Source organism: Vigna unguiculata, unplaced genomic scaffold (genome assembly GCF_004118075.2).
Source record: "Vigna unguiculata cultivar IT97K-499-35 unplaced genomic scaffold, ASM411807v1 contig_481, whole genome shotgun sequence".
In the NCBI taxonomy this organism is placed as follows: Eukaryota; Viridiplantae; Streptophyta; class Magnoliopsida; order Fabales; family Fabaceae; genus Vigna; species Vigna unguiculata.
The window spans coordinates 28,801-56,769 of NW_021011195.1; the positions used below are offsets into that span (position 1 = coordinate 28,801).

A 27,969-nucleotide genomic window follows, 5' to 3' on the forward strand; every position below is an offset into this window, starting at 1 on the left:
AATTAGAATGAGCAACACATAACAACTTTAAAACTATCAATTTCTATCAATAGTTCTAAAACATCTGATTATACTAGTTCAATCATCAATTTTATTATCAATCACATCATACTTCATCACAATCAGCCAAATTTAAATGTGTTAAATAACTTCCCTTATTTGAATTTTGATCCACTACCAAAAGAGCCCCCATTGCCTTTATAGACCATACTCACACATGGTGCAATATCTGCACATAGAAAAGTCAAATCAATGATCTGATCACACCCTAACAATCCTAACTGAATAGAGATTCATTTTGAGTCATTCAACCTCACATGCAAGGCATTAGCTTCAAATGCAACAAACCTCATTAAAAGACTCAAAAGAAGGACAAAAGATAAACTTACTCTGTTTAAGATTCTATTCGAGTAGGATTGCAACACTCTTAGCCAAGACTCCTATGACATAGTCCTATCGTTAAACAAATGAAGGATGAAGTAGAAAATCTAGAGAAAAGACAAAGAATAAAAGAATAAGAAAATAATTTTGGAGAGATGTTGATTCTTATAAAATGAAGATCAAATAATAAAAATCTTACTTATGGTATACCCTTTTAATAAAATATTTTAATATCATATATAAAACCATTTCTACTTTTTAAACTATTTTCCAGATCCTTCAAACGAATAATATGAAATGTATTTTTGAATCCTTTTAGATTGATAATCCAAAATACATTTTCACATTATGCAACCTAATCTATAATCTATTTCTAGATTTGAAAATATATTATGGATTAATCCAAAGTATACTATTGACTACATTTAGGCTTTTCTAATATGCATAGACATACAACAATAAAAATTAGGACTTAACAAATAGTTTCTTTTTGCATCTTATGTTTATAGAAAAAGAAAATCATTTTTACCTTTCTAATCATTTCAATATATATATATATATATATATATATATATATATATATATATATATATATATATATATATATTTCAGAAAGTAAATTTGATAAAAACAAATAATCCTAATAGAGATGGATTTGTTTAAGGGGAAACACAAAAGTACACTAAATGTAAGTGTCGAAAGTCTTTTATTCTGACATCTGTCATTTTAATATTTTTTACGTACATTTGGTTCTTAAGAAAAACAATTGTTTAAGATAAAAATTTAATTCTGTGTATTAATTAATGTATTAAACTCAGAAAAATAACTAATTTTTTTCACAATTATTGTAATTCTTATAAATATATTGTTTTTTTCTTTTTCTAAATGCCTTATTTAAAACTATGTAAATTATACTTATTTTATATAATTTCAAAATTTACATTCTTAAACGTCCTTTACTACTGTTTTAGAATAATTATTTAAAAAGATATTTGATTTGATTTTAAAATAGATAATCTAAAACCTATTTGACACTATTTCAAATTATATATATGAAACGCCTCTCACCCCACAAAATCTTATCCAAAACGCGTTATCCTTAATTTTTTTTATAGTATATCCCATATAACTTTTCTCAAAATGTGTCAAAGATTTCAAGTAATTATTTTCGTCCATCAAATACATTTATAGGGTGCAAGAAGAAAAGTGTGGACTACAGAGTACAGGAAGAAACCTGTGTATGTAAAACATGGTTCCAACGATCTGTTAACATGAATCATATTACACATTTCTTGTGCATAAAACAAAATGCGACTTAATAATTCAAGAAATTTGAAGCTACAAATTATTGTTTCTGTACTAAGAGAAAATCATGAACAAATAAAAGTTGAGCGGGGTAGGTTAAACAGAACCTATAGCACTTATTTAACTACTGAAACTCCCTCTACTACCCACAATCACAGGCACATGATGTTATCTTGTTAACTTAGGTTAAACAAATGTTAACACTGTTTTCACTTTCTTCGCATGATACACCTTCTTAGCCTCTACACTCATGATTTTACAACAGTACACTACACATGGGATATTACATTACAAAAATAGATAAATAAATGACAGTAAAATCTTCATCTGCGCAGTAATTTCTATTTTCTTCCATACAGAAGTGCAATCTGAGGTCATGCTCTCCCTTTCCTTTTGTCATCCAATGCCTATCCACCAAAACAGGGTCCAAAATGTTGTCAGAAACACTGCTAGCACACAATATTACAGAATTTATTTAAAACACTTCCGCATAGAACATGTTAAAAATGACAGTAAAAAAGGATAATTGAAAACCACGATAAAACTTAGTGTGCAGTTACTACAAGAGAATGCGAAATGAGTCAGAAGGAAAAAACAAACTGTACTTAAGATAGCTGTTAAAAAAGTGTATCAGAATGGTTCCACTATGGTATATTGGTAAATGAAGTGCGCATGATGCTCCAGTTTAGTCAAAGGCAAGAACGAAGTCATTGAACCTGCCGTAACACATTTTCATCACGTTGAAAATGATCAACCAACTTGGCGATGTGTTTAAAAATGATACAAATTTAAATCATGAAAGTTGCATATTTGTATCATCTGATAACACAGCTTTTAGGGGATGTAGAAGAATTGCATGCAAAACCAGTCTTCAAATTCTGAAGGATAAAAAAAAGATTCTTATCTTACGAAGAGGAATTCATTACGTAGATCAATTAGGGACTGACAATTAGACAAGCATATGTGTTGGGGAGGTAGATCAATTAGGGACTGACAATTAGACAAGCATATGTGTTGGGGAGGTCCAGTGAGAATTATAGTTCAAAAGGTCACCAAAGAGCAATGTTATCAGTGGATGGAGGAAGGCTAAAATTCGACCATGTAAAAGAAAACTAAGTTTAACCATTAGAAAAGACGCTATAAATTGTATTGCTAATATAATTTGAATACACTATTTCGATGCCACTCCTTTACATCTTTACAACTAAAATTGACAATAATAGGATTAATATTACATGTCATTGATAATTGATGCCCAGGCAATTGTTAGCAGCAGATGGAATACCTTACTCTGGAAGAATCGCATAGTTAACACAAGTGTGTCTCTCATTCTACAAAGAAAAGGGTAATGAACACTGTTAATCATGTTTGTAAAATACAGTAACATTCTTATTTATGTTTGTCGTGCTGGAAATTGAAACCAGATGCATAACCGCTGAGCACAATAAATATCAAAGATGAAAGTAAATAAACTTTGGAACAATTGGTATGAAGAAAAAAACAACTATCAGCTACACGATGAGATAAGACAGATGAAAGAGCATTATAATACTGTTAATTTTTTTCAATGACATCACAGATACAACATCTAGTAGCAGTTTTTACCTAATGAAGCATCCACTGGATACTAAATTTAAGTCAGACATCCTGAAGGGTACTTTTGGAGTGACCAGTGATATTTATCAATATCCTTCAAACATTCTAATGTTAAAGCCAAATACAACAATGTTATTACCTGACACTATATGTGCTTAGAGGATGAGAAGACCCATCTGAGCATGTTAACACAAATTGCACTGAGAGACCAGAGGGAACCTTAATCTGACGAAAATCCATAAAGCAAGTGTGATGTAAGTCACGTAAGCACTGACTGTGCAAAATAAGAAAAAAAAAAAGAGGAAAAAGAGAGGGGATTGAACCCAAGAAATGATATAATATATAAAAAGGATTTTTGTAATTGTATTCCATGTAGAAACATGAGTATTATTATTTATAATGACGGGAAGATATAGTAATAGAGAAAAAAAATTAATATAATGACGGGCAGATTGATTTCCACTCTAGGTATTCCAATCACATTTGTTTGCACAAATTGTTATATGATATGAATAAAGTTCCTAGGAAGTGGTGTACATGGTTTTATACATTTATGATTGGTAATTAATACACTAATGGCACTTATGATAGTTATTTGTACCACTAGAAGTTGGAATGACATACCGATAAGTCCTTTGAGAATTTCTCAGCAACTACTGTAGCTTCAGTACCGTTAATTCTAATTTGATATCCTGATCGTCTTAAGTATAGGGTTGCTCGTTCCCAATTCTCGGATGAATCCATCTATTGCAAATAATTCAAGAAAAAGTAAGGATGCATATTAAGATGCAAGGAGAACATGGAATATTTTTATACAAGAGATACTATTGAACCAAATAAGAAAATAAAAAGTGAGTAGATTTCAAATTCTTGGAACTTAATTTTAGCAGACTAATAAAGATCCGAAATGCCAAACCTATCAAATGGAACAGTTTCAGGTTATTTGAAAGGAGATTTTCGTTTGTGTACAATTAAGTATTCTTCTACCTTGTTTAATAATATTTGATATTTTGTGTTATGTAAAAGATAAGATCAGCTGGTTCATGAGATATATTGGATTGCTCAAGAACTCTTAATGTACATCATGAACCACAAATTATGCATAGATATAATGAATAAGATCAGATCATAAAAGGTTTTTCAAATAAACCAGACCTACCAACAGTAGAACACTGAATATTGCTTCTCCTTTAGACAGATATGTGTCAATCTCATGTTGCATTTCAGAATCTATAAAGTAATCCGAAAGAAAACTACGATTAGAGAACATTAAAGGAGAACATACTATAATAATATCACAAATATTATACCATACTTGCATGAATATAATGCAATTTTATTAGCAAGAGTTGGTGGCTCTATTAGAAAGTGAATCTAAGCCTACCTCAACTTCATAAAATTAGCTTGTAGATAAGGCTTGCACCTGTTTCTATATAATAACTTAATTTGATGTAGAATTTTCAATACACTATCGAGTATTGGACATTTTAAGTGTGTGACTAGCTACCGGGATTTGATGGAGGATCCTAATCAGTCTATCAAGAGCCACTCCCTCATATGAATCCACCATGACCAGTAAAGAGAAAGATAAACTATACCATTGTCAACTGGGACATCCTTCATTTCTAGTTGTAAAATTGATTTTTCCTTACTTGTTTAATAATTTAAATGTGTAGAGTCTCCATCATGAGGTGTTTGACTTTGCTAACCACAGTGTGTACATTTTCCCATTAGAAACAAGAGGAGTCTTGTCCCTTTTAATCTTGTTCATATTGATGTATGGAGTCCAACTAATGTCCCAAATATGTCAAGTGCTAAACGCTTTATAACCTTTATATATGATTTCCTTTTTTAACCTTTATATGATTGTTTATTACCTTTATATATGATTGTACCTGGTGACTTGGGGTTTCCTATTTAAACAAAAATCTGAGCTTAGTTCTGCTTTCATTCAATTTGTCACAATGATTAAGCATCAATTTGAAGTCAATGTTAAGAGAATTAAATCTGATAGTGCCAAGGACTACTTTAATCTTGAGTTCAATTCTTTTTTGTCATAAAGAGGGGATAATTCGTGAATCTTCATGTGTTAACACACCTGAACAAAATGAGATTGTTCAAAAGAAAAACAGTCACTTACTAGAACAAACTAAAGCTCTACTTTTTCAATATCATCTTCCTAAGAAATTTTGGGGGAAGCCCTTCTTACTACTACTTAGAATCAAATAGTCCCATGGAAGTTATTCTCTTTCTATCCATACCTAGACTCTACAAATAAACTTCAACCTAGAATATTTGGGTGTGTATCCATTGTGCATGTCCATAGTAATGGAAGGGGAAAAAATTGGATCCTAGAACTACAGTGTTTTTTAAGGATATTCAACCATGCAAAAGGGATATAAATGTTATTGTTAGAAGTGAGTTTTAAGCCTAACTCAACCCCACAAAACCGGCTTGTAAGGTGAGGATTGCACCCACTTATATATTGTGAATTGGCCTTATCTCTAGTCGATGTGGGACTTCCAACAGTTATCACCCACCATCCAAAACATTCTTTATGTCAAGAGATGTCACCTACAATAAATAAGAGAGCTACTTCAAGCAGCCTTATCTTCAGGGGGAGAATATAAGAGAAGATGAGCCTCTCAAGCTTCCAAATAGGACATTTGAAACTGCACCTGAACCTCCTGAACCTGCACATGAACCTCCACCTGAACCTACACCTAATGCGGGTGGAAAATTTGGGAAAATATGTACTTAATCTCCTCAATAGGTAAGTTGGAAGGTAGAACTAGGGGTGTTTCGTGGTGCAGTTTAGTTCAATTTTTGGATAAAAATACATTTGAACCAACCATAACAACTATGATTTGGTTTGAACGTAAAAAATCCGAACCAAACAAAGCCAAACCAATTTTTGCGATTTGGTTTGGATTGGTTTTGAGACAGGGGTCTAGTGGTTACAACCCATGTTGCTACAAGATTTCAGATAGTGGACATTTTCACCGAAAGGGCTTCTTAATGGCAGATTTTAGGATCTTGTAGGCAAGTTGAAAATAATTGATATTCATTTATCAACTTGAGGGAGAGTGTTGTAAATAAAATATTCTTGGGATAAAAATATTCTCAATATCCCTATAGTAATTAGGAAAACATTCTTTAGAATCTTTCTATTCATTTCAACATATTTTTATTTTCTTATTTTAAAGGATTTGAGAATTATTTAATTCCTTATGTTAGAAGTGAGTTTTAAGCCTAACTCAACACTACAAAACCGGCTTGTAAGGTGAGGATTGCACCCACTTATATATTGTGAATTGACCTTATCTCTAGTTGATGTGGGACTTCCAACACATCCCCTTACGCCGAGGTATATTCATCTCGTGCATGGGACAAGAAATTAGTGGGTGGTCCGCTTTAGCGGCCCGATATCGGGTGAAACAAAATGTCCAAGAAAGTTCGCTAGGATAGGCTCTAACTTGGCTCTGATACCATGTTAGAAGTGGGTTTTAAGCCTAACTCAACTCTACAATATCTAACATGTAGTAATCTAATTCAGGCCATCAAAATATTACTGAGCATCAAATAGATAAAAAAGTGCAAAGTAGGTCTTATACATTAAATTGCAAATGAACTTACCACACGTTATTTTGTTTTGATCATTTGCAAAAAGCTTCACCAGTTCCCCCTAACAAAGAAAAAAATTGACAAAAGTAAGTCAAGAATAACATTCTACTAAACAGGAGACATATATGCAAATTCCATTATATATTTTGTATAAAAAAGTGTAAATTCAAATATATCAAGTCTTGAATGAGCCATACTTAAATTCAAAGAGAAGACTATTAGATTTATGCTAAAAAGAGGAGGAAAAGTCAAAGGTGTTAGATGTAATGGGCTTAGGCCTATCTTTTTGTGTTTTCCTATTTATAAATGTGTAACCCTATGTGCTCTACACACATTAGGGATTTAGCCTATGCCTCTCTCTCTCTCTCTCTCTCTCTCTCTCTCTCTCTCTTTTATTTTAACATTGTATCTAGAGATAGGTTTAATTCTTGCTTCTGGTGAACCCACTATGCTAAATGTTTTTTCCAGAAATTGCTACTTTTCTTTTAATTCCCAACATTATTCTTAGGTTTTTTTCCCAAGGGGAATTTTGGCCGCCCCTGTACTACTACCACCCAGTTTGGTACCCCTGTCATGTTGCTGTCACTACTATTGTTGCCGCCACCACCGTTTGGACCGATGACACCATGGTTGTGATCATCCTGGACAAGCGACCACTATGCCACAAAAATCACGATGATTGAAGCTCCGATACACTACCCAAGCCCTTGTCACTGCTGCTTCCCCGGTTGTCAGGACTCCTCTCTAGTGTTGACCACCATTCTTAGACTTGTTTCTCCATCCTCTTCCCATATCAGCAACTTTCATTGTGATCGAAGTTGGTTAAAACTTTTTTACATTTTTTAGGGTTGTTTTTCACTTTCTCATTGGTTGAAAATTGATGCTCAATTATGCATTATACTTAAGTCTACTATTCATTTGTTAGAATATGCATTAAATATATGTAGTAGTTAGACAAAAGATCTTGGAAGTCTCACACTTTCTAGGCTTTAATGTGCCTCAATCAAAGAAAGGTATTGTAGTTTGCGAAAGGAAATATGCTTTGGATGTCTTGGAAGAAACATGCATGACTGAGTGCAGACTAGTAGATAACTCTATGGATCCAAATAAAATGTTAATGGCAGATCAAGGTGAACCTCTCTCTGATAAGAAGACTTGTTGGGAAACTTATTTATCTCACTATTACTAAACTTGATCTATCTTTTGTAATGGGTGTTTATATTTAGTTTATGCAAAAACCTTTGTATTGACCATTGAAATGCTATCATTCGCATCTTAAGATACCTTAGAAAGGTTCCAAGACAAGGTCTGTTGTACAAAGATAAAGAGAATACCCAAATATTTGGGTATTGTAATACTTACAAGGCAAGATCTCCTATGGATAGACATTACAAGGTATTGTGTTCTCATTGGAGGAATCATTATTTCTTGGAAAAGCAAGAAACAAAATTTGGGTGCCCAATCTAGTGCTAAAGCGAAATATAGGGTAATGGCGTGTCTCACTTGTATAGGGAAACAATTTCTTCAAGAATTAAAATTGTGGATCCAACAAATGAAGATATTTTGTGATAACCAAGTTTCTCTCTGCATTACTTCCAATTCGAGAAGACTAAACACATAGAACTTGACTACCATTCAATCCAAGAGTCCAAAGAAATTTGTACGGTATTTGTCGGATCCAATGATCCACTTGTAGACGTGTTCACAAAATCTCTAAAGGAACCTCAAATTGAATTTATTTGTTCTTAACATGATACATACAATTTGTATGCTTCAGTTTAAGGGGAGTGTTAGAATTAGAATATGTATTAAATATAGGTAGTTGTTAGAATGGATATTTACTGTAGGTAGTTAGTAGTTGTATTGGAAAATTGTTATATGTTATACTTATGAGCTGTCAGCATTAACTTATATAAATATTTCTGATGTAATTTTCTTCTATAAATATAGAATCACAAAACTTTAGCGTAGAAGACTAATATAGGTTCAAAATTGAAACACAAATTCCATATTTTGCTTTTGCAACATGATAGCAAAGTCTTATCCAACAAGCATATCCTAATATAAAATAATAAAACTCGATGCATTTATAGCATCCATAGATATGGCAATAAGTATATCAAATAACATACACAACATATATGATAGACTGGGCATGTAACTAATTTATTTCAAACCTGACGGCCTTTATCATCCATTGGAATACACTCAACTGCTATCAATTTATCAACATCATCAGCTGTAACTACATACTCTGGATTTGTGGCTCCTGATTCAAGAAAAACATAGATGAAAAGCAATTATCATGTTTATGTTAAAACTTCTATTAGAACAGTCCACTAAGAAAACAGGCATAAAATTCCAAACATAAATGACCAGAGGTATAAGTCCAATCTACCTTCAATGTAGTGTCTAGTGCCATCCTCAAGATGCCGAACCCACTGGTTTGAAGCCAAGAATAATGGCGATATCAGTAAATAATAGAGATGGAAATTATGGACGATATGCCAAGTTTTCAAAATTAATGGAAAGATAATTCACCTGAAACATACAAAGAGAAGTTCCACGAACTGGATATCCACATCCAAGAAGCTTTTCTCCCGGAATAGCATCACCAGAAATTTGAAAATTCTCAATGCCAGGGCCATCTAGAAATATCAGTCGTCAGTACAAAAAGATATACTATCTATTATAATATATATATATATATATATATATATATATTAAAATAAAAAACATGAGTTACCCTCAGAAACAGACGAAGCCGTCTCATCCAGTTCAGGTTGAGGTTGATACATGTTGACATTAACAAAATTTCTTTCCATGTTTTTGTCCTGCACTCCAACTTTATCAATTGAACCATGCGGGAATACCTCCCTGAACAAATCCATCCATAGGATCATACAGTATGATCAACATAAAATTGTAAAGTCACATTACTTCTCTAAATAGCTGTCACCTTAAAATTAAACTTCTGATCACGAACATTCAAGTTAGATCAAATAGTCAAGTTGGTTCCTCTTTTCTATTGTGTGTGTAAATGTGTCTGTCAAAGTTGAAAGTGCAGATAGACAAATGGTAAAATAGAAGTAAACATTTCCCATCATATTAGGTCAAAAAACCACCAGTCGAAATTTCTTGACCATTTTCCAATAATCTTTTCAGACTGCCGATGGAACTAAAAGAATACGAGATGGCCATGAGTGTTTGCAGACCCATAACTACAGCTCAAGATGCCATGCTACACATTGCTCCTAACCATTGACAGTTAAGGTATATTCACTAGTAAACATCACAAGTGGACAAACAATACGAACCTATCAGCCTTAGAAATCTGCTGATAGTTGAATGCTTTGATAGACCAGTTTACATCTGCATTAAGTGCTGGGTGCATATATCCTGCCATATTGCTTGTTGACTGATGAGTTTGTTCATTACCGATAAGATTTTGTTGGGAGAAGTTATGCTGAAACTGAATTTAAGTTAAATTATAATTAATGAGGACAAAAACAAAAACATAAGATGACAAACACAAAAAATATAAGGACAAAGCATGAAAGAAAATTACATGCCAATAGTACCATGAAATCATTATGATTGTGACTTGTCAAATTTCCAGAACCTGGACTTTCAACAACATGATTACCGTTATCAGCACGGGTTTCTAGCACAGAGCTCAACTCTCCAATTCTATCCTGTCCAAAAAGAGTAGCCACTGATCTTTTAAATAATCAATCAACCATTGACTGCAAATTGACAAAATCAAATAGAGACTTCACTTAAAACCAAAGCATGAACCAAAAGGAGCTATAATGATAAATCAATTATGCGACTGAAAGTATGCACGTCAAGAAATATTTAATCACCCATATAATGGAAACAAATATTAAAATGAATAACTAGGTGGAAAAATAAATGAGAATACAGTAAAAGCACATATTTATGTAAAGAAGCCTCTAGATATGAAGACTGCCTAAAATTTATGAAGCAAGGAACATGTAATCAACAATGTGAACAATGTTTTATGTATAGCATCCGTTTCTACACTATGAACATGTGATATTATAATTTTCAGTAGAGATTTCTAACACTGCTTTTCACAAGGATGTAGCCAAGATAGTGACACAAATTATAATGCTGAAGACCGGTAGTGAATCATCAAAAGTGCAGAAACTTACATGTGAACTTCGAATCCTCCATTGTAATTGATCATGTAAATGCTGGACAAGGACCAATAAAAAAATTTAGAATATCTAAAAGAATTAAGGGGACCCCAATGTAGGGGACCATAACGTGTTATCAAGAACTAGATATCGAACAATGGAAAATTTAGGGGACCCCAAAAATCCTATATCAATATATATATATATATATATATATATATATATATATATATATATATATATATATATATATAGGTAGATAGAAAGTGTTCCTATCTCGATTTCAAGGATCAAGATCAAGAACAAAGCACTCTTCCTCACCCTTCAATATCAATCGGTACCCAGTATGATTGATTTAGTATTTGCCTATACTGCTTTTGAGAGAAGAGAAAGAATGACTTTTCTCATTCTTTCTCTTCTTCTCTCATAAGCAGTATAGGCAAATACTAAATCAATCATACCGGGTACTTGTTGATATTGAAGGGTGAGAAAGAGTACTTCGTTCTTGATCTTGATCCTTGAAATCGAGATAGGAACAGATAGATAGATAGTTTAAAAAAATACAAAAAATATAAGTGTAAAGCAAGAATAATAAAAGAGACAATCATAACTAATAATAATATTATTTCCAGAAATTCAAATAACAATTACATCAAATCAAAAACACCACAAATTTCAAGTTCAAAACTTAAAATAACAAAATATAAGATAAATATCTTAGATTTCTAATCATTTAGCTCTTCCTCAATTCCAACATAATTATCTTCGATGTTATCTACGTATATCCCTCGTCCTCTTCAATATTTTTAGACTCAAAGTTAGAACTATCAAATTCCAATTCATCATCAACCCACAACTTGAATCATCTCTTTGCCCTTGCTTTGTTTTGAGGCCAAAGTTGCACCTCCTTTTTTGGAAGCTTGAGAAGATCCCATACCAATACCATTACTTGATGGTTGCTTTCTTTTATTGTTTGCTTTACTCCTTGTATAAATTATTGGCTCACTAACACCTAAAGCTTCATAAACAATTGCCCAATTAAGAGAGAGATCATCATCAAAAACCAACTCATTCCCCCAATGCTCATCATCATTATGAACAATGTAATGAAGAGATATAAATTGTCATCATTCATTTGAGTTGATGGACCTAAACTGTGTAAGGAAATACTGAATTATTTCATTGATCACAATTACATGAATTACATTCCCATCAGCTCTATTTGTAACAATTAAACTCTAAAATAAGGAAATAAAAATGTTAAATGAATAGGAAGATTCTAAATATTTTTCTTCCAATTACTATAGAGATATTGAGGATATTTTTATCCTAATAATACTAATTTACAACACTTCCCCCTTAAGTTGGTAAATGAATATCAATCATTCCCAATAAGAGGTCTTGAAATCTGCCTTGAAGAAGCCCCTTAGTGAAGATGTATGTCTGCTATCTAAAATCTTTTAGGGACATAGGTTGTAACCACTTCTATCAAGATTAACTTTATTGAAATGTATGTCAATTTTAATATGTTTGGTCATATCATGTTGTACTATAATGTTCATGGCTGAATTATTATCACAATATAATTGTATAGGGATGTCAAACTTTAATTTAAGGTCATCAAATATAACTTTCATCCAAACCTTCACACACCTTGAGCAAGGGCTCAAAATAAATCTTTTTGCACTAGAATAGGATACTATCTTGTTATTTGCTTCTCTAGGTTACCAAACTTTCTCAAAGAAACATGCTTCGAAAATAGGAAAAACACAAGAAGGGAAGGTTCAATTGTGTTTTAAAGGAATTGTAAGCTATCCCGCTCTCTCTATGGTCTCAAGCAATCTCCACATATTTGGTTCATAAAGTTCAGCCACATTGTTCAATCCTTTGGACTGAAATCCAGCGAGGCAGACCACTCTGTTTTCTATTGTCATAACTCTATGTGTATACTTAATAAAGTATGTGGATGATATAGTTATCACAAGAAATGATGTTTCCTAAAATTCATCAGTTAAAGGAGCATGTATGCAATCATTGAAGTAGCTCAATCAAAGGAGTGGTAATTTCTCAAAGAAATTATGCTCTTCATATCCTGAAAGAAACATATATGTCTGATTGTAAACTAGTAAATTACCCCATGGATCCAAATAAAAAATTAATGGCAGAACAAGGACAAGCTTTCTTATCCAGAAAGATATAGAAGACTGGTTAGAAAACTTATTTATCTCACTATTACTAGATCAGAATGTCCTTTGCAGCTGGTGTTGTGTCAATTCATGCAAAAACCATATATTGATCACTCGAATGTTGTCATTCGCATCCTAAGATATCTCAAAAAAGCTCAAGGGCAAGGAATACTTTATGAAGATAAAGGGAATACCCAAAATTTAAGTTATTGGGATGTTGATTGGGTTGGTTATCCTATGGATAGATGCTCTACTACAAGATAATGTGTTTTGCTTAGAGGAAATATTATTTCTTGGAAAAGTAATGAGCAAAATGTTGTTGTCTGATCATCTACCGAAGTTGAGTATAGAGCATGTCATCTCTTACTTGTGAGCTTATATGGGTAAAACAGTTCTTACGTTCTTACCAGAATCAGAATTTTGTAATATTCAGCTAATGAAAATGTATTGTGATAACAAGACTACTCTCCACATTGCTTCCAATCCAGTGTTCCATGAGAGAACTAAACACATCGAAGTTGATTGTCATTTTATTCAGGAAAAGTTGTTATCCAAAGTGTGAGAATAGTGAAAACTAGGTATAGGATTAATTCCCCCTTGTGAAGAAAATACACATAGGATAATATATTTATAATAAAGAATAATACCAGAAAATATGGGTTAAGTCCAAATACACAATATTGTAACTAGGATAAGATATTGTAACTAACAATATCTTAAAAATATATAACACATAGAAATTTGTATCGAATTTGTCGGATCAAATGATCAACTTGCATATGTATTAACACAATCCTTGAGCATCTCTTCTCTCTGTTGTTAAAAAACTAAATTGCAGAATCTGCCCATTATAAATCAAATATTGTACCAAAATATAAAATTCCGAAACAAAAAGATACACACTGCACCAAATACATATCAACAGTCAGCGGATGAATGCTTTATGCTCTCAGGATCATTCAATCTTCTTAATCCATGTCCAAGAATTTTTCGTCAGCTCAAAAAAAAAATTGGCATTCAAAGGTCACTTAAGAATTCATGAAACAAGTGACATGACACGAGTACAGGACATGCAAAGATCAATGCATTATAATGTTTAACCTATCATATACAAGACCACATATTTCATACCTTTACACAGCTAGATATTGAAGAGGCGTTCATAACACGAGGCCAAAGACTATATTCAGCAAGCAACCCCAGCATAGAAGACATGAAGATATATCTCTCATCATCTACAGCCTATAAGAACATGTACATCAAGAATAGTAATCAGAAGTTCAGGAATAAAGAAAAGTTATGTGTGTGTATCAAATCCATATAATATTTGATCAATTGCAAAATAAGCATATAACTAGCGCTTGATTTGGTATAATTAAGGAAATAATCTCTATTAATATATGACTTCAACCACATATTTTGAGAAAATATCTTTTCTATAATGAATTGATCATTGTTATTTTAGATCTTTTAATAACAGATTTGGCTCAATTAAGTGAAGACTCAATGAAAGATTCCAAGAAAATAAATCCTTGTTGTTTCAGAAATGGCAGTAATGTAGGGAACTTGAACTACAAATGAGAACAAGGTGATTCTGGCAGCTGTTGCAAAGCTAAGAAAATGCTATGACGTCCATTGCCAGGCTATACATTCAACCATAAACAGTACAACATCATCACACAACCACTAGTAAAATGAGTAACTATGCTCAAAAGAAGATGGCCCAATTATAAAAATAGACCAATCAAACATATATTTGGCAGTGGACTTAATACAGAAACTAAAGAAGCAATGCCTAAAGAACTGTATGGGGGAAACTTAGTAGTAATGATAAGACGAATGTAATAGAGAATACATTCCTTTGTAAGTTAGTAATTGGAGCCATCAAAGATAAAATCATTTAGAGGAGAACTAGAACAAAAGGGGAGAGCCATCAATGAGCCGTCTTAGGGATAGAGCAGGGTCCTCCACATATATAAAAATTGTTAAACTCTAGGGAAGACAGACTTGAATAAATAATATGGAGGAAATACAGTGTATTCAGTGCTTTGCTTTTTATTGATGTATATGCAGGATTTACAAAGTAAGGTGAGGTCCTTACCTTAAACCCTAACCCTAAAGCTGGGTATCCACAAAAGAAATAATAATAAAATATATAACATCATTACATTTTAAGAAACAAACATTGAGCTGAAACTGTGTTTTTGTGACAGCATGGGTGCTTTATTATATTGAGAAAAAAGAATCAATACAATAAATAGAAAAGATTTAATATCCTCTAAACAAAGATATGATACGAAAATAAATAAAAATATTCCTAATAATGCATATATAATCTAGTTATTCCTGATTATATAGGATCAACTCTTTGTTTCTATAATTATAACAAAAACAGTGAAGGAAAGGATGATATCGGAGATTCAAGACATTTAAATAAAATATTCCATTTTTCAATCACTTGATTCTCTTCATTATAATGCTTGACCTTTTTTATCATTGAAAGAAGGAGAAAAAAGAAAGTTCCAGTCATTCTCCTTCAACTAGTCTGTCTTTATACATTGTATCTAATCTCCATAAACTAATTAGCATTTTACTTCCAAGGCACAGCACAACCAGGTACTTGCCGAGTGACTCGGAGGTCATAGGTTCAAATCAAGGAATTAATCTGTTTGGTCATAAGGTAAAGCTGCATAATTCTACATTTCCCAAAACCCACTGTAAAGAATTCTCATGTACTGAGTTATACTGCTTTTTTTAACCTTATCTTTAGTGTCTTTTGTTTGAGCCTTCACTAATCTTGCTTTACTTTGTTTATTTTATTTTATTCTATCTTACTTTACTTTCTTTTCCATAAGGCGTCATTAATATTGGCTTTAAAATTTGTTTAGTTATTTTCTGCAGGAATGAACTGTACTGACTACACTATACTATGCTACAACGTTTGGAAAACTATGATGAATTCCTACATTATGCCTATTCTTTAGGTTATTCACTTACACATTAATATCAATTTGAGCACCAGCCAGTCACAATGTACTGTCCAATCTATGGACACTGGAGGTCAATCATGCCTCTAGTTGGATTCTGGAAGTTATATTTTGATGTTCTCTTGCCTCTTAGGTTTGATCATATTGCTCAATGCCCAAAAAGTGGCCAAGATTATTTTGTCAAAGAGAGGAAGTTTTGGAAATTTTGGAGAAATGAGGATGGAAGATAGTTTCCTTATGAATTTGTCTTTATACCTTAACCTAATAATAAAGCTCATAATGCTCAAAGCCCAAAAATTGGCCAGATAATTTTTGTCATTTGAGAGAAAATGTGAACGGAAGATAATTGTCTAATAAATGCGTTTTTATTAACCTTAACCTGATAACCTAGTAAATGAAAAGATGTTTTCATTATTAATATCCCATTTTACATATACACAACGACACAAGAATGATGGTTTGTCCTTTCCATAGTAGTCAATCCAGGAATGCAGCATGGAGTGCCCGACCCCAAAATGGGATAGACTTCAATTTGAATATATTGCATACCTACTAAACAATTATTACTACATATATATGCTCAAAAAGAGAAAAAATATTCAAGATTCGTGTACTAGTCATTGTTCATAATTAATAATAAAATCTGATAGTATATCTAAACAAAACAAAAAGTAGATAATCAGGAAAAAGTGCTTACAACATCTAAAAGTCAAAAAGCATTTTCAAAACTCTTGTTAAAAGTTTTAAAAGTTTTCAACAACTAGTCTGTTTTTCAAACTCTTTTTAAATTTCATTATATTTTAAAAGTTTTATCAGCAAACACTTTTTAAAAAATTAATTTAAATCATATTTCTTCTTTAAAATCTTACAATATCATTGTATTCATCACTATGGAGAAACAAAGTACAAAAAGTAAACACAATTAATAGATCATTAAAAAATATTTAGTGGTCTATTCTCTTTTATAAAAATACTAGAATGATGCATATAATTTTAGAAATATGCAGTTTCAATATTTTTTTATTTCTCCCTTAAATGCTATAATATATTTATTAATATTTTTTAATTATAATACAGACCAATGTCAACATGTGGGTGGTTTTGGCTTATAAGTGCAGCTACTGCATGAGATAGATAGCATGGAACAATGAGAGAGGGACAAAGAGGGGGATAGAGAAAATGACATATTCACTGTAGTGGATGAGAAACCGCTCCAGGAGTGGATTACACTCACCCTGCCACTTCACCAAACAGAGATGAATCGCTCTTTGCATAGTGACAGAATCCTGCTCCCCAGGTCTAGGCAATGTGCTGCCATAGATCATGATTAGCTACTGTTCCGTTTATGCATTATTCAGGCCTAACAGGCTTTCAATTTTGTGAGTATGTAACATAAAAATATATAACAGTCTCCTGAGAACCAATGCGCATGAGTATAACTTTTGGGGTACTTAAATGGTTAAAATAATCATTTGGTCCCTATGGGTAACACTTATTTAGGTATCAGTCCCTACATGGGAAAAAATTAAGTTTGACTCCATCTAACACATTGGTTCCTGCTGTAACTATGATTCTTTGGTTTTAAAGTTTTAGTCCCTATATGCCCTAACGGGAACTACAGCATATGTTTTTGTCATATTGAAACCAAGTCCATGAGAGTGTCACTACAGCAACCAAATGATTAGTGTAACCTGATTAAATCTTTCTTGATGTAAATTGTTTCTTATATCAAAATTTCTTTCAACTTAACTTTTTTAGGCGTTTTAATGAAAATTTATACTTGCACCAGCAGAAATAAAATTAGTGTGCAAATTGGGAACTTTTAAGTTAAGCAGAGATTATTTTGGGTCCATTCTAAAATGAATTCAAATAAAAATAGAAAGCCATTAATCGACATCAACAACCACAGTAGAGAATCAACACACCAGCTAACTTTAATTATATAGGTAATGGTAGCATTCCATCTCTACCAATAATAAATAGCCATAAAAGTAGCAACAACACAATAAAATAATGAAAAGAGGGTCAATAAAATATTGATATCATCATGAAACAATACTTACTTTCAAATCATGAGCAAGTTTTAAATTTTCTTCAAGATAACCTTTTCTTCGAGCCAAATCATTAGAAGCAGATGAAATAGCTTCACTTTGCTTCTCATCAACTGCCTAATAGAAATGTAACATTCAAAGTTTAAGACTGATGCTATATAAGTAAGATGCTAAAATATAACTATTTACAAAGACATTTACTAACCATTCTTAGTTCAGAGAATTGCCTCTCCAGTTTGCATTTCTCATTCAACAGCTGCAGTTCCTGCTTCCATTAAATTTGGTTAATTTCCTCAAAAGTTGAAGATGTAAATAGACATAACTGACACGTGTATATTTTGTACCTTCATGCAGGCAAAAGCAATCTGTTCACGGAGGGAGAGGATCTCCTCTTCTTGCCCCCTTGCTCGTGAATAAAGTTCCTACAAACAAACTTAAAATATGATGGAATTGTATGAAGCACCTTGTATCTTTCAAAGAAAAAAAAAATGCATGAATGCATTGTGACGCCTTCTAGCATTTTTTTTCTGCCAGAATCTCCTGTATAAAATTTACTAGTTTACTTTATTACCGTGGCTGGTGTGGCATCTTGGTCCTGGATGTGATTTTGTGCATCATTGCTTTTGAAATTTCTTTGAGTCAGTTGTGTTTCAAAATTGTGCCTACAATGGAAGCATCAAATTTATTACATCACAACTTGAACATAACAGATTGTAATTTTCAAGATAGCTCAGAAACACCACATCACCTTCCTTAAGGTGGAACCCTTTTCCTCCAAATTATTTGTAAATACACTCATTGTTAAAAGTGTAGACCTTTCTTCTAATAATGTATCACTCAAGAAAGCATCACTATGAGAATATGACATCCCGACTAGGTTGACACTTCACATCTCACCAATCACCTGCTCTCCCAAGGATACGTATATACAAGAGAATAAGGAACCACAATACAAAAAAAGTCATGGGAGGACCTAAACAAAACCTATGAATCAAGAAAATCTATACTCTAGCAGTCCAAACCTATTTCTGAAAAATCAAAACTTACACAAGAAAATCTATACTCTAGCATTCATGGCCACACGATCTCAATCTTAAACTCAACCCCCAAATTAGCATGTCTATTATCAATACATCTATTTCCCTCCCTAAAAATGTGAGGAACTTTCAAATTCAAAATATTACACAAAGCCACGCAACACTTCCATCTTCCTTAGCTAAACCGAGGAACCATGGAAGGATTGCAAAATGCTTCAACCACCAACTGTCAACTGTCAATCACTTTCCAACCATAAAGAATTCCATCCTCTAATTACTGCAAGCTCAATGACTAACATGGCTCCAAGAAGCTCAGCCTTAAGCGCAACGTCATTGCCAAGAAAGGAATAAAACCCCCCCACAAATTCACCTTTGCTACCATAGAAAATACTAGCACAAGCCACCAATCCAAGATTCACACAAGTCGCACCATCAATATTACATTTAATATACCCAATATCAGGGGACTTCCAAACAACAATTGTCACTTTAGGAGACTTTTGAGTTAAAAGTGTATTCTTTTATTATTAAGAAAATGACATTGAATGTCCAAGACCTTTAACAAATCCAGATAGGTCGTAACCATGCTTGGGAGACTTAAGGTCAAAATTTTACTGATTCACTGTTGATTGGACTAGAGATTAGAACAATCATTTTTTTTTAAACTTTAAAAAATGTAGAAATAAAGTATGAAAATGAACACAACATTTGCAGAACATAATGACAATCTTAAAAAGGGTCAATGTACGACAATGATGGATTTTTTTGTCAAAAATTGTATTATAAGAATCAATTTATTACCTTCCTAGAATCTTAGAGCCTTGGCCAGGAACCCCATCATTTTTATGTAGTACATGTGAAGAATTTGTAACAGAAGACATAGAATGGCCTGCACAAGGTCCCCTTCAAAATAACCTGCAATTGAATGATAGTTGATTCAATCCATTATTAACAATAAATTCCTTCATACGATCCCTTTATTCAGGTCCAAATCAAGGTTTCTGAATGATCGGCTTCGTACCAGGGAACGATTCAAGAGGAAACAAATACCAAGGAGTTAACTTATTCAATGCGCAAAGCATATCTTTATTAATTCACAATACATTACTTCACACATAACTACATGATCCTTTGTTCCAAAACTTTTTTCTTAAAAGCTCTCTCAGTAACCACTAAAAGAAGGTAGTAATATACCACAATAAGCTATAATCCAAATACACCCCAAGTACACGCACACAATTTTCCTTTTTTAAATGTTATTTATTAATATGTTAGATTTTGTTAATGGGAATACTCAAACCCGCTACTTATCCCTCCCTCCCTTTCACTTTTATCATCAAGCCAATTACACATAGTGGTATATTGTTCTAACAACAAACCTCAAAGCAGTATACACAATAACATTTTCGCATGACAGAATTTCTTTCTGTCATATTAAGTTTGCTGTTATATAGAATAAATAATTAGTTTAGCTACTATCATTAGTTTTGCAGTTACATTTATCATTTGAATTCACCTTCATCTCTTGAATGAAACAGACTTTCTCTGTATAATAAGAACTATGCTCATAAACTTCGTTACAAATTACAATACACAATTATGAGTATAACCATCGAATTAGCACCACAAAACAAACTCTCAAAATTAACCCATTTCATTTCACCACATTACTGACATCCCAAATTTCTCACACAATCATGAACATCATCCTATCATCCTACCACAATTCCCAAAGATCGGGAACTCTGTAAACACTCGTTTTTCTGTGCAAAAAAAAAAAAAAACACAATGTAAAAAATAACAAGAAAGGAAAACTACAACAACTTGAAACACAGTTGCATCAAACACAAAGCATTTAAACCAAATTAACAAACTAACACAATAAATTGGGAAAATGAAATTAAGAAGAAGAAGAAGAGAAACGCGTATGCAGAATATGAAACTCACCGACAGCAAGTTCAAAACGTCGCCAACCTCCGAGAAAAAGAGATTGTAAGAAAATTTGAGGGATGGGAAAAGGAACTCAGAAGTTGTACATGACGGGGCAGAGAGAGAAGGAGCGAGGAAATGTGGATTTGTGATGCAAGTCAAAGGGAATTAGAGAAAAGAAAATAGTAAAAGTGAGACATTTTCAGAGAAAAATACATAAATAAATGAATAAAAAATAAAAATAAAGTTTGGATCAAGTTAATTTAAAAAATATTTACTTATTTAATAATATAATAATTCTAACAAGCTATTTAATTTTCACGGATAATTAAGAAAAGATGAAGAGTAATTTTAAAGATTTTTTAAATATTTTTTAAGTATTTTTTAATATAGAATAAATTAATAATGTGGTTATGTTATGCTTGAAACAGGGAAAATAATTGCGTTGAAGAAAAAGAAAAATTATCGGAAAATAGAGAGCCTAAAACAAAAGAAAGATGTTTCATTTAGCACTTAATTGTACTTGATGAGAATATGTAAAAAATTAAAATTAACGTTGGATATCTTTAATTGTATTTTTTTTTTTTAGATTGTACAATTAAGAAGTGTGATTTTTCTAAGAGTAGGTTTTAAATTGTACAATTGAACATAGGTTTCCGAATCTATAGTTCTAAATTGCAACGGTCTTCTTATAAAAAGAAGAAAGTAAAAATTTATGTGGAAGTTGCCTTATAAATTTTTCTGAATCTCTACATTTATTCATTTTGATATATTGATACTTTTAATCATTTTAAAAATAAATTATAAATGAAATTTGCATGCTAAAAATAAGTTTATTTGAAAACTAAATATAAAACTAATATCCATGTCTATTTTATTTTAACTCGATATATTTTTTTTATTCTTATATTGTTGCTTAGTCTCGGATACTATGTTATTACTAAATAAAAGAGGAATGCTTGAAACTCTTTCTGACACGTTTTTTATTGGTGAGAATTTATTGACAACCAAAAATAACACAGATGCATTAAATACAATTTTGGATCTATAAATTTTCTTTTTGTAATTTTTAATAAATTCCGACCAACATTACAAGATGTGTTCTTATTATTTCTCAGCGTATTTTGCAGAAAAAAAATGTTTCTAATACTTCTCTTAAAAAAAATCTTGTATAAATAATATTGTATCGTGTTTCTATAAGAACTTATAAAATAGTGTTTTAAAAGTGAAAGTTTAAAAATATTGAGCATGCATTACTTTAATATTAAAAGATTTAGAATAAATAGAATTGTTATAAACGAGTTTTATTATTTTAAAACATATCATTTTTAAAAATTCATTTTTTCTAAAATTCTTTGACTTCTCTCTAAGAGTTATTTTTCTCAACTAGTTTGTTTGAAGATTAGAGACCACTATGATGATCCTCTTGGTGAGTTCTTTTTTTTTGTTCGATAAATTTCTTCAACCGTGTAAATTGAACTTCTGTTTGTTTTTTGTGGGTTTTCTCTGTTTTGGTTTGCATGCAATTTTTTTTGGTTGCATGTGTCGTTTAAGTCATCAAGATGACTCTCTAATGATCGGTGATCATAGGTATGTCCTGATCATCTTTGTGATGTGTCTATGTGTACATATATCATCTTATGGAGTTAAAGGTGTTGAGCTTTCTTAAGGTTGTTTGTGTAGTTTGGTCAGGTAAGGGAAACTAATTTGTATTGTCTATGTGAGTGAGTTGATAAAGATTGATATGTGTACATTTGTCATTGATTGAGTTTGGTAATTATCATTAATTGTATGGGTATTTTGGTATAAAACTATTTAATGAATTTTGTATGATTAGTTGATTGATTGAGAAGGAATTTGAGAAAATGTAGGATTTGAGTTATTGATCAAGTTGCCACAAACTCTTATGATTTAAAGACTATTTTAGACCAATACCTAAAGGAGGAGTACCAATTTGAGCTATGAAATAGGTCCTAATTTTCTAAAAATCTAAAATTGATATTGTTGATATCTGACACAACGTTTCACCATGGCAACGTTGAGCGCTAGTTTTTACAAATTAATCAGTGTTGGGCACCACTTTCTGGTTGGGCGCTACCCAGTTGTTTAGCATTGTGTCCTCTAGGTAAAATGAAGATTTCTGCTTCATTAACCGTTCAATTAAGCTGAAATTTTGACAATTGATCCTAGACACATGACTTTTCACTTTGACTGGTGGGATCTTTGTTTTGAAGTTTGTGATTAGAGAAATGATTTTCACCTTTTGGATGTACTCTATGTATAACACCATTTGCCCCGTTTTCTTATTTTTGTTGCTTTGGTTGCTTTGGATGTTCTGTGTATACTTGAAATGGATTTTATAGTCCTTAATTCTATAAATTGAGTTGACTATATGATAATGAACATGAATTGTGTTGTTGATGAAAGAATTTCAAGGAGAAATTATAAATGGTGATATTTTAGTGTTTGCAATTGTTGGACTGATGAAAATAACATGTCTTGAAAAGTCCAACATCGCCTAGGACAACCAAGGGGGTAGGTGTTAGTGACTATATAATGGACTCTAAGTTCATGATGTTCCTTGCCCCGAGTCAAAGATACTTCAAGCTTGTATTTGACTCTTCATTTTTCTTATACTCTCGTAATAAGAGCGTTGTGAGGTTTGGGTTAAATTTGCTTTGGAGAGTGTGGATGTGCTCAGGGTCAAAGGGCATGAGAGAGTTGTCTATGTGTTTCCTTTTGTTTATTTTATTTCTCTATTAATAAAATGATTCTCAGGGGTTTTCCCCAACAATGGTATCAAGAGTTATGGTTCGGTAGGATTTTTTCTTAGTATGCTTTGTGGTTGCAGCGTAGTATGATGTTCTACATCAGAAAAGATTAATTCCTTATTGTTGGAGAATCATCCTTGGTTGTTGAAGTTGCAATAAGAAATTAGATGGAAGGATCATTGTCGGTGTTGTGTTGACACGGTGAATATGTAATTGGATTCGTGGTGGTACAAGGACTATGAGTCATGTTGGATATGTAGTGGAGTTCGCGTGTTGCAAGATGCTCCTGGATTTGCATAGGACATCGCAGTTGGTGCTCGCATGGCTTGGTGAGTCATGTACGATGGAGATCTGATTTGTGGGAGTCACAGTTTGCGGCATGTGCGTGGAGGAAGTGCTTTGTGGTTTACATATCTATTTCGACGAGAGTCAATGGTGGTGCTACATTAACATGCGTTACGACGACAGGTATTGCGTCTCCAATGAGGGAGTCAAATGGCACGATGGCTGCAAAGTGCGATTTGTTTCTTTTCGCAATGTTTTGTGGTTTTGCGTCATAGGTTGCGGCATGGTTCCGTCAGACGAAGGGTGTGTGGTGTTTATGCGCGATCATTGGCTAATATTTATGCAAGGTGTGTGGTGATTATACACGGGCATTGGTTAGCATTGATGCATGATGCATGGAAATTTTTTGGATGACTTAATTCAAAGTGGAAATTCTTTGGATGGTTTGATTCCAAGTGGAAATTCTTAGGATGGTTTGATTCCAAGTGAAAATTCTTGGGATGGTTTGCTTCCAAGTGAAAATTATTTGAATGGTTTAATTCCAAGTGGAAATTCTTGGGATGGTTTGATTCCGAGTGGAAATTCTTGGGATGGTTTGATTCCGAGTGGAAATTCTTTGGATAGTTTGATTCCAAGTGGAAATTCTTTGGATAATTTGATTTCAAGTGGAAATTATTGGGATGGTTTGATTCCAAGTGGAAATTCTTTGGATAGTTTGATTTCAAGTGGAAATTATTGGGATGGTTTGATTCCAAGTGGAAATTCTTGGGATAGTTTGATTCCTTATGGTGGAGTATGATTGCTGGTACAAACAATGAAGATGTGTTTATTTTAATCAGGGTGGAGAATGTTGGACTGATGAAAATAACATGCCTTGAAAAGTCCCACATTGCATAGGACAACCAAGGGGTGGGTGTTAGTGAGGCTCTAAGTCCATGATGTTCCTCGCCCCGAGTCAAAGACACTTCAAGTTTGTATTTAAGTCTTCTTATCTTCTTATTTCTTATACTCTCGTAATAAGAGTGTTGTAAGGTTTGGGTTAAATTATTGCTTTGGATAGTGTGGATGTACTCGAGGTCAAAGGGCATGGGAAAGTTGTCTATGTGTTTCCTTTTGTTTATTTTTTTTCTCTAATAATAAAATGATTCTCGGGGGTTTTTTCCAACAACAATGTCATAAGGATTCATTATTGGGAGATATATTTTCTCTAATAACTATTCATGCTCAAGTAGAGTAAAGTTTGTTATGTGATGAGGAGGTCCTAGTCATTGAACTTAATAAAATCCTAAGTACGTGCGAAGATAATTTACCTTATGAGTGATTAGGTGATAAGATTTATATTTTTGTTTAGGGTGAGTTGGCTTGTGTGGCCAATAATAATCTTCATTGCCATAGTAGACATAATAGATAGAGAAAATTTTCATTAATTTTTTTTAAAAATTATAATTTCAAATAAGCACTTTTTAAAAAAAATTAAATTAAAAAAATTAATTATAATATTTAGGTAGAATGATTTAATTTATATATTCTAAAAAATCTAACATTGATATAAGGTATAATTAAAATTAAAAAAATTAGGATTCAATTGAGTAAAAAAAATAAAGGTAGAGATTGAATTAGGAGAAAAAATACTAATAAAAAGTGACACATGATATTTAAAAATCATATTTACAAAAAGATGGCATTAGTATGTGAAAAAAAACTAACCAAAATGATTGGATTAAATTAATTTAACACAAAATAGAACTTAATTAAAAAAAAACGAATAAAAACAACAAAAGGTGGAAAAAAAATAGTAAATAAACAAAAAAATTAAGACATCACGATGAATGAGTTAGTGTTCCTAGCCATCTTTTGTGTGAAAATGTTTTATTGCTTTAAAGATAATATGTTAATATATTAATATGAAAATAACTTAAAAATGGGACATGAAACTATTTTAAGATTTATTGAAATAAAATATAAGAAAGATGGAATAAGTAAAAAAAAAATTATATGAACAATGAAATATAGGTTTATTTATTAATATTTATTTTTATTACTATTAATAAAAAAAAGTAAGTTTATGCTAAAAATGGGAAAAATTATTCCTTTGTACTCTCTTTTTTCATGCTAGATGAAATTAAAAATAATCGAAAGAATGATAAAAAAAATTTGGCATGAGATTTAACGGAGCACTTACACAACTTCAATCACTACCTAATCACAAAACAATAAAGATGAAAAAGTGTAGTAAAATTGTATAAAATATTTTCTAAAGAACAAACATGGTTACTATTGATATATTTCATTCATTAAAATATATTATTTAATAATGTTTTTCTAAAGCTTTAAAAAGAATTTTAAATTTTAACACGCAACCCATTTTAGACCCTTGAAAGAACCAAATTTAATTAGTCGAACTTTGAAGAGAAAACGAATATAGAAATAAAAATTTAATTTTCAATATTATAAGAATCTGTATAATACACAACACAGAATACTGCAAGAATATTACCAAATTCAGGTTCGAAAGAATCTCTCAAAGATCTCTCTGTAAAAATTAAACAGAAATCAGTTTTTAAGAATGCTGATAAACAATTTAAATATTTATTAAATATGTATAGTCTTAATTGTTAATCATCAAGTCGTTGTAGTATAGTGGTAAGTATTTCCGCCTGTCACGCGGACGACCCGGTTCGATCCCCGGCAACGGCGAAGTTATTTATTTTTCCAATTTTTTTTAAAATTCAGTTTACAAAAACCAACTATATTTAATTTGGATTAATTTTCTTGATTTTCAAATTGTAGTGAAGTGGTAATTATCTGCTTGTCACTCGTATGACTGGGTTCGAACTGTGGCAACAGTGAAATTTTTGTGTTTTTTCTAATTTTTATTAAAATTCAGTTTATACATACTAAGCGTGATTCTAATAATTTTAAGTTGGATATTCATAATTATCATAAAATACATTAGCTGGAATGTTATAAACTGCAAATCAAAGAGCGCGTTTGATTCCAATCATTTTTTAACAAATAACCATAAAAATTTCTGACAATTTTTCATACTTGTATCTGTATAACTTTATAATTTGATATTCTATTTTTATGTTAGATATTCTTAATTTCTTAATTATCATAAAATAAATTAGCTGGAATGTTAGAAACTGCAGATTAAAGAGTAAAAGAAATGAAGTTTAGTTATTTTGTATAGTGGTTATTAAAATTAATTTGGTTATTGTTGTTGAATAGACATGTCGAAGTGAGCCAATTTGGCTCACACGGGTTGGCTCACCACGAGCCGAGTTGAAAATGAGTGAACCCAACCCGGCTCACTTTATGATGAGTTAGAAATTTTGCAACTCGGTTCAACCCACCACAGGTTGGTGGGTTAAGTGGGTTGGCTCACCAACGCACATAAAAAAATTATTTATGTATTTATTTTTAAGTATTCAAATATTTATATAATTTTTTAAATAATCCATGAGATGACAATCACAATAAAATCAAGAACTAATATTTTCAAGAAAGTGTCCATATAGTCCAAGAAAACATGGCTAATATTACACATTTTCTGTCATGCTATTCAATAAAACATTCAAACTATTCAAATATTATTGAGCAACATTCTAACATTTAAAAATATGAAATTGTGAACCTATATAATTAGAAATA

The 27,969-nt window shown here is 31.8% G+C and overlaps 1 protein-coding gene across 1 annotated transcript; it reads right to left on the reverse strand.

The window, feature by feature from the left end:
• Window positions 1-1,700: 1,700 nt before the first annotated feature.
• On the reverse strand, window positions 1,701-21,418 carry LOC114172061. The gene is made up of 20 exons (XM_028056790.1): window positions 21,278-21,418; window positions 20,132-20,245; window positions 18,865-18,955; window positions 18,638-18,715; window positions 18,499-18,558; window positions 18,306-18,410; window positions 14,387-14,497; window positions 11,085-11,126; window positions 10,488-10,601; window positions 10,224-10,378; window positions 9,653-9,783; window positions 9,448-9,554; window positions 9,305-9,347; window positions 9,084-9,175; window positions 6,919-6,967; window positions 4,442-4,512; window positions 3,907-4,026; window positions 3,422-3,507; window positions 2,972-3,017; window positions 1,701-2,093 (listed from the first exon to the last, which is right to left on the reverse strand). The coding sequence occupies exons 2-20, from the start codon at window positions 20,209-20,211 to the stop codon at window positions 2,061-2,063; spliced, it is 1,614 nt and encodes a 537-aa protein (XP_027912591.1). The 5' UTR covers window positions 20,212-20,245; window positions 21,278-21,418; the 3' UTR covers window positions 1,701-2,060.
• Window positions 21,419-27,969: the final 6,551 nt, after the last annotated feature.